Here is a 12,989-nt window from a genome sequence, read left to right on the forward strand (position 1 = left end):
TTTTCTTCCCCATTGAGAAGACTACAGTCTCCGCTGTACATACCTCAGAATGTGAATCATAGCTCAGGTTGAAAAATTGTTATTGTGGACATCAGAAATGTTCTCAGAATTCCATTGCACTCTCAAGCTTACAAGATTTATGTTCTCCACTAAAAAAATCTGCAAACCTAATAATGGCCTGTTTCGGTGCTGCATATTCTATTTAACAACAATGGAACACCATGTGGTAGTGAAAATATTTATAGATTTTATGTTGCACTCAAAAGTTACCGGTACAGTATAAAATCAAGAAAGAAAGCAGTTCTTCAACTAGTGACAAGGCCAAATGGTAAATAATCCCCCCGACTCAAAACTTTAATCTTTCATGTTAAATGATTCACCAGCTCCTACAAAACTGAAGAAGCTGGACACCATCCAGGACAAAGCAGTCTGCTTGATTGGCACCACATCCACAACCATTCACTCCCTCCACCACCGACGCACAGTAGCAGCAGTGTGTACCATCTACAAGATGCACTGTAAGAATTCACCAAAACTCTTTAGACAGCGCCTTCCAAACCCACGACCACTAGCACCTAGAAGGACAAGGGCAGCAGATAGATGGGAACACCACCTGGAAGGTCCCCTCCAAGTCACACACCATCCTGACTTGGAAATATATTGCTGTTCCTTCACTGTCGCTGGGTCAAATCCTGGAACTCCCTTCCTAGCAGCACTGCGGGTGCACCAACACCACAAGGACTGCAGCGGTTCAAGAAGGCAGCTCACCACCACCTTCTCAAGGGCAACTAGGGATGGGCAATAAATGCTGGCCCAGCCAGCGAAGCCCACACCCCATGAATGAATTTTTAAAAACCAAGGGCTGTCCAGTGAGTTTTACTCTACAGCACTGTATTGAAATGGGGTATAATTAATTGGTTGTGCCTAATGTCCATTTAGACCAATAATTTACTGTATCACACAGCACTTTGAAAATGGTAAGCTTAATAATATACATCCGTTACACATCCTGAATACGGTTACAAGGATTATTGTAACAGTGAGAATTTTAGTTCTTTGGACAGTGAACCAGTCGGATTTTTTTTCAACTTAAGAACTACTTGGTGTCGCAAAATGAAGCCCAAGCCAGTTACAATGTCTACATCAATTAATAAACCATAAGTCAGCTAGAGTTGATACTGATCTCTAAGGAAGCATACTTAAATAGGGCCTGCAGACAAAACAAAGCACGAGAGCTCTTTTCGCGAGGAATATAATTAAAAAGCAGAAAAGTTACATGAAATTGGTCTGGAACGTTAGATAGACTGGACTTAGAGTACAATACTGTGCATAGTTCAAGTCTTAATATTACAAAAAGGATATAGGGCCACTGCTGAAAAGTTAGAAGCATGACAGGAAGAGCTCATGTGGAACAGGAATACCAGCATAGACCTTTGAGAACAATGGCCTATTTCTGCACTGTAAATTCTATGTAATAAAATCCAAATCCAAAGTTGTCCAAATAATTATTTGCTGTAGAGTTATACAAAACTGAGTTGGAGATAAAGTTTGCGATGCAACAGGAAGATTTAATTCATTTAACATTGTTGCATCATCCACCACCATTTAACGAATGCACAAATCCAAGATTTTGATAACCAAGCTAATAAAAAGGTAACCCGAATAGTTCGAACTTCCAAATTATCTCTAATCCGACTTGTCATAATGGTTATTACATATAATGGGTGGTGTTCAAACATAGAACTTTACAGCCATGGCTATCAAAATGGTGACACTGTCAAACCCAAAAACATATAGCAGAGTTGGCCCACTGACTTGATATCTCTCTCTAAACAAACATTATAAGGAAAAAAGATTGAAAATTATCCAAGTAGATATTCCAAGCACACCAGCACACTCACTTACAATAACAACTCATATTTAAGTATGCACCTTTCACATAATAAAATATCCCAAGGTGCTTCACAGGAGTATTATCAAAAATTTGACATCGAGCCACATGATGAGATATTGGGGCAGATGATCAAAGTTTAGTAAAAGAGGGAGGTTTCAATAAGTGTCTTAAAGGAGGAAAGAGAGGTAGAGAGGCAGAGAAGTTTAGGGAAGGAATTCCAGAAGTTAGGGCCTAGGCAGCTAAAGGAACGAATTGCCAATGGAGGAGTGATTAACATCAGGGACATTTAACAGGCCAGACTTTGAGAAGCTTAGATATCTTATTGATTTGTTAATGGGTTGTGGGTGTGACTGATAAAGGCCAGCATTTATTGCCCATCAGTACATTTCAGAGGGCAGTAAACCCAAGTTGCTGTGGCCTAGGAGTCACATATAGGTCAAACCAAGCAGATATCCTTCCCCAAGGGATATTAGTGTACTAGATGGAACCCATTTCCCTGGATCATTAGTCCAAACCTCTGGATTACTGGTGCAGCATAATAAGTATGCCATCACAGCTCTAGATCTCAGAGGGCTGTTGGGCTGGAAGAGGTTAGAGAGATGGGGGTGGGGGGAAGCCATGGAGAGATCTGAAAACAAAGATGACAATTTTAAAAAAGAGGCATTGCTTAATCCGGAGCCAGGAGTGACAGGTGAGCAAGCCTTAGGAGACAAAATGCACCAGTGCAAATATTTCAATGACTAAAATTACTTAATTGAAGGAAGTAATTAATTTAAAAATACATAAACAAGAATCAAATTTGAGGTAATATTCAGAAACCAGTTTATTTGATAAGAGAATATGTCCCAAAAATTATCTGCTTACAGTCAAGACCTCAAAACTATTACAAAAGGATCAATCAGTCCTCATTCCCAAAATGCTTTAATCTAACAATGATTAAAGTAACATTGAATACTGAATGATCCAGCAGTTCCAAAACAGAAGCCTGACAGGCCTAACTTCGGCTCAATGAAGCTTTGACATTTTTAAAAAGTTATCATAAAGCGGCTTTAAATAAAACTGGTATTCTGGCACATTTTCATGCCATCTACTCTCACCACTCTCCAGATCAGAGATAGTGAGAGGCATGATAATCGTTGGTCTCACAGGAAGCCTATGAAATGACCTCAGGCTGCGGATAGGTGGGTGCTGGTGGAATGCAGTCTGCTCAGCTTCTCAGAATGAACATGACAGCACTGATTGCAAGAGTGTAAAAAAAATTAAAATCGCCTTTTCACCCCTCCAGTATTGTGCCCCAGTGCACATTCTTCACAGTGGAGAGAGGCAGAGAGTGTCCTTAAACTATTCAATAATGGAGGACATCAAAGACCCAATTCTGTCCTCCCCTGATGTTCGCATATGCTCATTTTCCTGCTGAAAACAGGTGTAGATTATCAATCCTCTCCCTAACCAGTGCACCAAGACCAATTGAACTTAGCTAACGAAGTACAAGCCAGGAATTAAATGTAGGATCTTCTAATCTACATCAGAAGTGTCTTTTACTTCATAGACCACTGGAGGAAGGTTAAGAGTGATACTCTGCTTGAAATAAATTAATCAATGATTACCTATAGCAGTTTTAGGCTGAATATTCAACTCAGTGTCCTAAGGCTTGAGTTGGCTAAGATAGATTGGGGAACCTCACTAAAAGGTGGATAGGCAATGGCTAATTTTTAAGGGACGAGTGTATGCATTGCAACATTTATACATTCCTTTCTGGTGCAAAAACACAACAGGAAATGCGGCCCAACCGTGGCTAACAAAAAAATTTAAGGGTAGTATTAGATCCAAAGGGGAGTCCTACAAAGTTACTAGAAAAGCAGCAAGCCTGAGGATTGGGGGCAGTTTAGAATTCAGCAAAGGTGGGCCAAGAGATTGATTAAGAGAGGAAAATTAGAGTATGAGAGCAAACTTGCAAGGAACATAAAGAAGCATTTACAGCCTGCTTTTAAGTATGTAAAAAGAAAAAAATTAGTGAAGACAAATGTGGGTCCCTTAACAGTTCAAAAAATAGAGAACAAGAAAATGGCAGAGCAATTAAACAACCACTTTAGTCCTATCTTCACAGAGGAAGACATGAATAACTTCTCAGAAATGCTAGGGAACTAAGGGTCTAGTGAGAAGGAGGAATTGAAGGAAATTAGTATTACTAAAAAAAGTGGCTGGAGAAATTAATGGAACTGAAAGCCAATAAATCCCCAGGGCCTGATAAACTACACCCCAAGGTACTAAAGGAGGTGAGCATGAAAATAGTGGATGCGTTGGTTGTCATCTTCCAAAATTCTTTAGATTCTGGAACAGTCCCAACAGATCGGAGGGTGGCAAATGTAACCTCACTATTTGAAAAAGGAAGAAGGGATAAAACAGGGAATTAGAGACCAGTTAGCCTAACATCAATTGTAGGGAAAAGGCTAGAATCTATTATAAAGCATGTGAGAAGAGGACACTTAGAAAAATTCAGCGGGATTAGACAAAGTCAACACGGATTTATGAAAGGGAAATCATGTTTGGCAAACCAACTGAAGTTTTTTGAGGATGTAACTAGCAGGATAGCTAAGGAAAAACCAGTGGATATGGTGTATTTAGATTTTCTGAAAGCTTTTGATAAAAGTCCCACATAGAAGGTTAGTGTGCAAAATTGAAACACATGGAATGGGGGGTAGTATATTGGCATGGGTTGAGAATGGGTTAACAGACAGGAAACAGGGAGTAGGAATAAATGAGTCTTTTTTGGAGTGGCAGGTGGTGACTAGTGGGGTAGGGCAGGAATCAGTGCTTGGGCCCCAGCTATTCACAATATATATCAATGATTTGGATGAGGGAACCAATGGCAATATTTCCAGGTTTGTTGACAACACGAAACTTGGTGGGAATCTGAGTGGTGAGGAGGATGTTAAGAGGCTTCAAGGTGATTTAGACTGGTTGAGTGAGTGGACAAGTGCATGGCAGATGCAGTGTAATAAGTATGAAGTTATCCACTTTGGTAGGAAAAACAGAATGGCAGAATATTATTCAAATGTTGGTAGATTGGGAAATGTTGATGGACAAAGGGACCTGGGTGTCCTTGTACACCAATTACTGAAACTGCTTGCTGCACCTGCATGCTTGCTTAAGGCAAATGGCATGTTGGCCTGCATTGTGAAAGGACGAGTACAGGAGCAATGATGTCTTACTGCAGCTGTACAGGGCGTTGGTGAGATCACACCTGGAGTATCGTGTGCAGTTTTGGTCTCATTACCTAAGGGTATACTTGCCATAGAGGGAGTGCAGCGAAAGTTCACCAGACTGATTCCTGGGATGGGAGGATTATCATATGAGGAGAAATTGGCTCGACTAGGCCTTGTATTCACTGGAGTTTAGACGAATGAGAGGGGATCTCGTGGAAACGTTTAAAATTCTGACAGGGCTAGACAGACTGAATGCAGAGATGATGTTTCCTATGGCTTGGGGGGGGGGGGGGGGGGGGTGTGTGTGTGTGTGTGTGTGTGTGTGTGTGTGTGTCTAGAACGAGGGATCACAGTCTCAGGATACAGGTAGGCCATTTAGGACAGAGATAAGGAGAAACTTCTGCACTTCTCAGGGAGGTGATAGCGTAGTGGTATTGTTGCTGGACTAGTAATACAGAATCCAGGCTCTGGATACCTGGGTTCGAATCCCACCATGGTGGGATTCGAATTCAATGATGTTATAAAAACACATCTGGTTCACTAACGTCCCCTTAGGGAAGGAAATCTGCTGCCCTTACCTGGTCTGGCCTACATCTGATTCCAGATCCACTGCAATGTGGTTGGCTCTTAAATGCCCTCTAAACAAGGGCAATAAATGGTGGCCTAGCCAGCAATGCCCACATCCAATGAATTAAAAAAACTCAAGAGGGTGGTGAGCCTGTGAAATTCTCTACCACTGAAGGCTGTGGAGGCCAAGTCAGTGAATACTCTTCAGAAATAAATGGATAGATTTCTAAACTCTAAAGGCATCAACGGGTATGGTGTTGAGATAGAGGATCAGTCATGATCAGATACTGAATGGCAGAGCTGAATGACCTGCTCCTATTTTCTGTGTTTCTAAATGAACCTAGTTCACTAGTGGTTTTTTTTAAAGCAAGGGCTAGTGGCTGGATTTTAAGTTGCAGCCTATTGCTTGTTAGATATTTATCGTGTGCATGGCTTACCTTTGTAAAAGCTACAAAAAAATCTAATTTGAATCATACACATAGGCAGATTTTTTTCAGTACAATAGCAATTGAAGCCACCAGCAATCAAGGAACACAAAACAATTACAATTACTTATTTTTATCAAATCAAACCAACAACTAAAGTCTGTCATGTTTTGAGATGTCGTACCATAAGATTTGAACAGTTGTGGTTGCTTCAAAGGTAATTCAATAGTTTCTCGAATCATCTTCAGCTGACTGTTCAGTCCTCCAATCATATCGTAAGTGACTTTGGGCTTGCATTCTTGCTTCCTCTCCTCATCATTGCTTTGTTCCTGCATGAACTTGATTTGAGTGAGCAAAGAAATGTGGTAAAATGTATCTCTGTTACTTTTCAGGCAATTGTTGGACATCAAGATTAAGTCCTCCATTGGAGGGTCACACTCGTCTTCTCTTTCCTGAGCAAATTCAGACATTTCAACATTTTCAATGTTGCTTACAGAAGAATATGTTACACCATTGTGTACTTTTAGCAATTCCTCACCGTCTACAGTATTGTTGCAGGTTGGAATTGATATATTTTGAGAATCCATTGGAGAACAAAGTGAACTAGAAGTAGTGTTGATCCCTCGGTCCTGAGTAACATCTATGGCCAAATTGTTGAGATGTGTGGACAAATCCATTGCAATGTTCTCATGTACTGATTTGTCAAGCAAGGATTCCGCATTCGCTTGCATATCACTGAATGTGACATTGGACGGTATCTCCAACACTGCACCATCGACTCCTTTTACCTTCCTCACCAACAAGTGAAAAGTTCGACCATAAAATACAAGGTTCAGGAAGTTGCCAGGTAACACTATCTTCCCATCTATGCAAAAAACAATGTAAAAATAAGACTCATAAAATTGGCAATAAATATTCAAAACGGTCTTCTCTACTTGCAGAAACTTATGTACATACATGTTTAAATGGTATTTTTCCATTTGATAATTTTGTATACAAGGGTAAATTAGATTGGAAGAAACCACTACCTTGGCATCAGCTAGCCATGTAATATCCCTAGTTTAGTGTCATAATGATATTGTGAAACACTACATTCTCTTTGTTACTTATACCTCAATGAAAATTCACCAATAGTTACTAGTAATCTAAGGTGTTAATAGCAAAGGAGCTTTAAAAGACTATGCTGATTAAAACACCAATGGTTGGAGAGAAGACAGATTTAAAGAATACAATTCTGAAGTAAAAATGAGACTTGAAATGCACATAACTATGAATTATGCACAATAATGCTAGTCTTTCTTTTATCATTTAAATGTTATTGGGCCTGTCGTGCATTTCCAGCATATTCTATTCATAAACTAATTTATATAGGGCACTATGTTGTGCATATCAATCTTGTGTCTCTGGGATCCATGTTCAAATCTCAGCCGTCAAATAATTTTCCTCACTTTGTTCTCTGTAAGGGTCTAGCATGGAATGAAGTCTGATAGATTTTTCAGTTCCTAGAGAGATTGTCATGCAAGCAAGAAACTGCCCATACTGCATCAGTATCTAGCACTCTCACTCATTGGCTGGTCTGAAAAGTAGAAAAAAATGTCACACTAGGTGGCAGAGAGTGATCTTCTGAGTTTGGAGATAAATGTTTAAGTGTAGCATTCAAATGGCAATTAAATTGTGTAAGCAGCAAAGATGGTATCCAGCAATTAAAATGTCCTTACCCATATTCCTTAGCAAGAAGTAAGATAGTTCTTCTGTCTTGAAGGAATCATCTTGATCTCTACAAATCAACAAGACAATTATTATAGCTCAAAATGGTTTGAACTATTATGCTAGCACAAATGGTAATCATTTCAATTAATAGGTCACAAAACATCAAAGTGTCAAAACAATTTAAATGACTTGGCTACAACCATTTAATCTAGTTGTTCAGGTGCTGTTTTACTACAGGTAATTAATCCTTCAACTAAAACATCACCTGACATTTCTTCAGGGTAGAATATAGTTCCTGATATGACATTTAAATTAATTTGATTAATAAATTGTGATAGTAGTGGGCAGTAAGTGCCCTCACCAGCAATCCAAAGGCACATTCTATAATCATTTCTTAGCTCAATATTACAAACATATTGAAAAACTGTTATGTAATCTTAGAACGCAAGCAAGAGATTTTTAGTTTACACCCAAGTACATTTCTGTAAGCAACTGACACTGAATCTACCAGATACAAACCTCAAAGCTACATGTAATTCCTCTGCCTCTAATACTGGACCAAGCAGTGGTTGGACAGTAATTGCATCATTCACCTTGACCTTCAAATTCTTCTGGGTGACTCCATTTAACCCTATCTTACTTCCAGGGAAGCTTGGTACAGGCCATGCTGTGCACACCTACCAAAAAAAAATAACTGTTAACCTGGAAACTAGAAGATCTGTACACTGAAGCAACTATAACATACTGAGCCATGACTAGCATTATAATACACTGTATATCATCCTGTAGTATAGAGCTGCATAGGGAGGACCAGGGAAAGACAGATGTTGGTTAGATATGAAGAGGTGGTTCTTTTTCGAGAGAATAGCGGACCTGTGAGACAGGCTGCAAGCTTCTACGGTGAATGCTGATTCATGGAATTCCTTAAGGTTAGAGCTGAACCTATTACTGGTTAGGGTAGAGAGCATCTCATACAAGAGTACAGTAGTGTGTGATGTTATCTGGGCCGGAGTGGACTCCTGGACGAATTTCAATTGCCTAAGATCGGAGAGCAATTTTCTGGTTTTGTTTCTTTAACTGGTCTGGATTTTTAATCTGGTTTTTCACCTCTCCCAAGAGATTGTATGGATTCTGGGTAAGATGGAGAGCGTATGTATTGTGACACTGAAGAGATCACAATTACATGTAACAGGCTGGGTAGACCATTGGGTCTTTTGCTGTCTGTTATTTTTCGTATGTACACCGTGTTATGTCTCAAACCTACATTGGTGCAACATCAACAAGAAGAATAATCTGTCCTATACTAGTGTTGTCCGTAGTTAGATTTAGGTAAACGGATACCAATACATTATGAGGAAACCACTTTAAAACCAATATGTTTCTATGATATTAATTTTATCACTTCAAATTATTACCACCGGTGGTGTGACATGCAATTACCAGAGAATGGTTGCTGTTCCCGAGGTCAATCAACACAGGCACAGGGCATTACAGTAAGAGTTGTACAAAGAAGCATCTTGGCACAGTCACTTTCATTAGTAACTTGCCCTCCATCACAAGCTCGAGAGCAGGGTTTTTGTTTACACTTATACAATTTTCAACTGCATTCACAACTCCACTGATAGAGAAGTTCACGCCAGCCTATAGCAAGTCTTGGAAACATACAGGCTTCAGCTGACAAGTGGTAGGCAACATACACCACACACAAAACTCAGATGACCATCTTAATAAGAGTCAGCCTGGCCAGTTCCTGAACTTTCAAATGTTACTGCCATTACCGGTCCCCTCTTATAGGGTCACCATTGACTGGAAACAAGTTTATGGGGTGGCAGGGTACTACACGACAATTAGTGCACCTCCTGACTCCACAAAGCTGTTAACTGTTTTTCAGATAAAAAAAATTAAAATCCTAGTAGCTATTGTGGTAAAAGGGAGAAAGCAAGTGTAAATTCTCAGGGTATGATGACTCGCCAATGTTCTCAGAGTCCAAGCCATTTGATCAGTTTAAGAAATCAAACGGATATGTCAACATGGGTCACATCCCTACCAAAAAGGAACAAGGTATGGCCATAACATTGCTGCTTCCGGGGAGGAGAGTCAGTTGAATCAAAAGTGAAGTGTTTTCTGAAGTGGATGGCTGCCAGTTTGAAAGTGAAGAAGGTTTGGACTTTCCATTATCTGTTAAATCTCTGAGGCATGGTCAGAATTTGAAAGTTTTGAGAAAACAAACTTCATTCCACGGAAGAACACATCACGGGCCTGGTCTGGCCTACATGTGACTCCAGAGCCACAGCAATGTGGTTGACCCTTAAATGCCCTCTGAAATGGCCGAGCAAGCCATTCAGTTGTATCAAATCTATAAGAGGTCTAAAAGGGATGACACCGGACGCACCACCTGGCATCAGCCTAGGCACCGGAAACGAGAACGGCAAAACTCAGCTCAGTCGACCCTGCAAGGTCCTCCTTACTAACATTTGGGGGCTGGTGTCAAAATTGGGAGAGCTGTCTTGCAGGCTAGTCAAGCAACACCCTGACATAGTCATACTCACTGAATCATACCTTACAGATAATGTCTCAGACACCGCCATCACAGACTCCCAACCATACTGTCAGGTACGTCCTGTTCCACCAGCACAACAGACCCAGCAGAGATGGCGTCACAGTGGTATACAGTAGGGAGGGAATTGTCCCGAGAGTCCTCGACACCAACTGCGGACTATGAAAACAAGGGCAGGAAACCTCCTGCTGATTACCACATCCAGTTCCCCCTCAGCTGATGAATCAGTGCTCCTCCATGTTGAAAAACCACTTGGAGGAAGGTGACAATGGTGCAGAATATACTCTGGGTGGAGGACTTCAATGTCCATCACTAAGAATGGCTTAGTAGCACCACTACAGACCAAGCTGGCCAAGTCCTAAAGGACATAGCTGCTAGGCTTGGTCTGCGGCAGGTGGTGAGGGAACCAACAAGAAGGAAAAATATACTTGGCCTCATCCTCACAAATCTGCCTCCCACAGATGCATCTGTCCATGACAGTATCGGTAGAAGTGACCACTGCACAGTCCCTGTGGAGACAAAGTCCTGTCTTCACATTGGGGATACCTTCCATCGTGTTGTGTGGCACTACCACCATGCTAAATGGGATAGATTTCGAATAGATCTAGCAACTCAAGACTGGGCATCCATGAGGCGCAATGGGCCATCAGCAGTAACAGAATTGTACTCAAACACAATCTGTAACCTCATGGCCTGGAATATCCCCCACTCTACCATTACCACCAAGCCAGGGGTCAATCCTGGTTCAATGAAGAGTGCAGGAGAGCATGCCAGGAGCAGCATCAGGCATACCTAAAAATGAGATGTCAACCTAGTGAAGCTCAAAACACATAAGTACTTGCATGCAGCAAGTGATAGACAGAGCTAAGCAATTCCACAACCAAAGATCAGATCTAAGCTTTGCAGTCCTGCCACATCCAGTCACGAATGGTGGTGGACAATTAAACTACTCACTGGAGGAGGGGGCTCCACAAATATCCTCAATGATGGGGAAGCCCAGCACATCAGTGCAAAAGATAAGGCTGAAGCTTTCACATGAATCTTCAGCCAAAAGTGCCAAGTGGATGATCCATCTCAGCCACCTCCAGAGGTCCCCAGCATCACAGACGCCAGTCTTCAGCCAATTTGGTTCACTCAACGTGATATGAAGAAACGACTGAAAGTACTGGATACTGCAAAGACTATGGGCCCTGACAAAATTCCAGCAATAGTACTGAAAACTTGTGCTCCAGAACTTGCTGCACCCGAGCTAAGCTGTTCCAGTACAGCTACAACACTGGCATCTACCCAACAATGTGGAAAATTGCCCAGGTACACAAAAAACAGGACAAATCCGACATGGGCAAATACCGCCCCCATCAGTCTACTCTCGATCATCAGTAAAGTAATGGAAAGGGTCATCAACAGTGCTATCAAGTGGTACTTGCTTAAACAATAACCTGCTCACTGATGATCAGTTTGGATTCCGGCAGGGCCACTCAGCTCCTGACCTCATTACAGCCTTGGTTCAAATGTGGACAAAAGAGCTAAACTTCAGAGGTGAGATGAGAGTGACTGCCCTTGACATCAAGGCAGCATTTGACCAAGTGTGGCATCAAGGAGCCCAAGCAAACCTGGGGTCAATGGGAATCAGAGAAAAAACTCTCCGCTGGTTGGAATCATATCTAGCACAAAGGAAGATGGTTCCGGCTGTTGAAGGTCAATCATCTCAGTTCCAGGACATCACTGCAGGAGTTCTTCAGGATCGTGTCCTATGCCCAGCCATCTTCAGTTGTTTCATCAATGACCTTCCTTCCATCATAAGGTCAGAAGTGGGGATTTTCGCTGATGACTGTACAATGTTCAGCACCATTCGCGACTCCTCAGATACTGAAGTAATCCACGTCCAAACGCAGCAAACCTGGATATCCAGGCTTGGGCTGACAATTAGCAAGTAACATTCGCGCCATGCAATTGTCAGGCAATGGTCATCTCCAAGAAGAGAGAATCTAACCATCGCCCCTTGACATTCAATGGTATTACCATGCTGAATCCCTGACTATCAACATCCTGAGGGATACCATTGACCAGAAACTGAACTGCACTAGTCTTATAAATACTGTGGTACAAAAGCAGGTCAGAGGCCAGGAATTCTGTGGTGAGTAACTCATTTCCTGACTCCCCAGAACCTGTCCACCGTCTACTAGGCACAAGTCAGGACTGTGATGGAATACTCCCCACTTGTTTGGATGAGTGCAGCTCCAATACCACTCAAGAAGCTTGACACCGTCCAGGATAAAGCAACCCACTTGATTGGTACCCCATCCACAAACATTCACTCCCTCCACCACCGACGCATAGCAGCAGCAGTGTGTACCATCACCACAGCTCCTTTGACAGCACCTTCCGAACTCACGACCGCTACCATCTAGAAGAATAAGGAGAGCAGACATATGGGAACACCACCATCTGGAAGTTCCCCTCCAAGCCACTCACCATCCTGACTTGGAAATATATTGTCACTCATTCACTGTCGCTGGGTCAAAGTCCTGGAACTCCCTCTCTAACAGCACTGTGGGTGTACCTACACCACATGGGCTGCAGCTCACCACCACCTTCTCAAGGGAAATTAGGGATGGGGAAATTAGGGA

General features: G+C 41.8%; 1 protein-coding gene across 1 annotated transcript in view; it reads right to left on the reverse strand.

Moving 5' to 3' along the window:
• Positions 1-12,989, reverse strand: part of afg2a (AAA ATPase AFG2A) — a 499,869-nt gene that overhangs the window by 467,324 nt on the left and 19,556 nt on the right. Inside the window, exons 3-5 of the mRNA XM_078539862.1 lie at positions 8,322-8,479; positions 7,811-7,869; positions 6,277-6,957 (exon numbers count right to left, since the gene is read on the reverse strand). Of these exons, the coding sequence (XP_078395988.1) occupies positions 6,277-6,957; positions 7,811-7,869; positions 8,322-8,479 (898 nt within the window). The remainder of the gene's footprint in view (positions 1-6,276; positions 6,958-7,810; positions 7,870-8,321; positions 8,480-12,989) is intronic.

Source organism: Cetorhinus maximus, chromosome 1 (genome assembly GCF_964194155.1).
Source record: "Cetorhinus maximus chromosome 1, sCetMax3.hap1.1, whole genome shotgun sequence".
Lineage (NCBI taxonomy): Eukaryota > Metazoa > Chordata > Chondrichthyes > Lamniformes > Cetorhinidae > Cetorhinus > Cetorhinus maximus.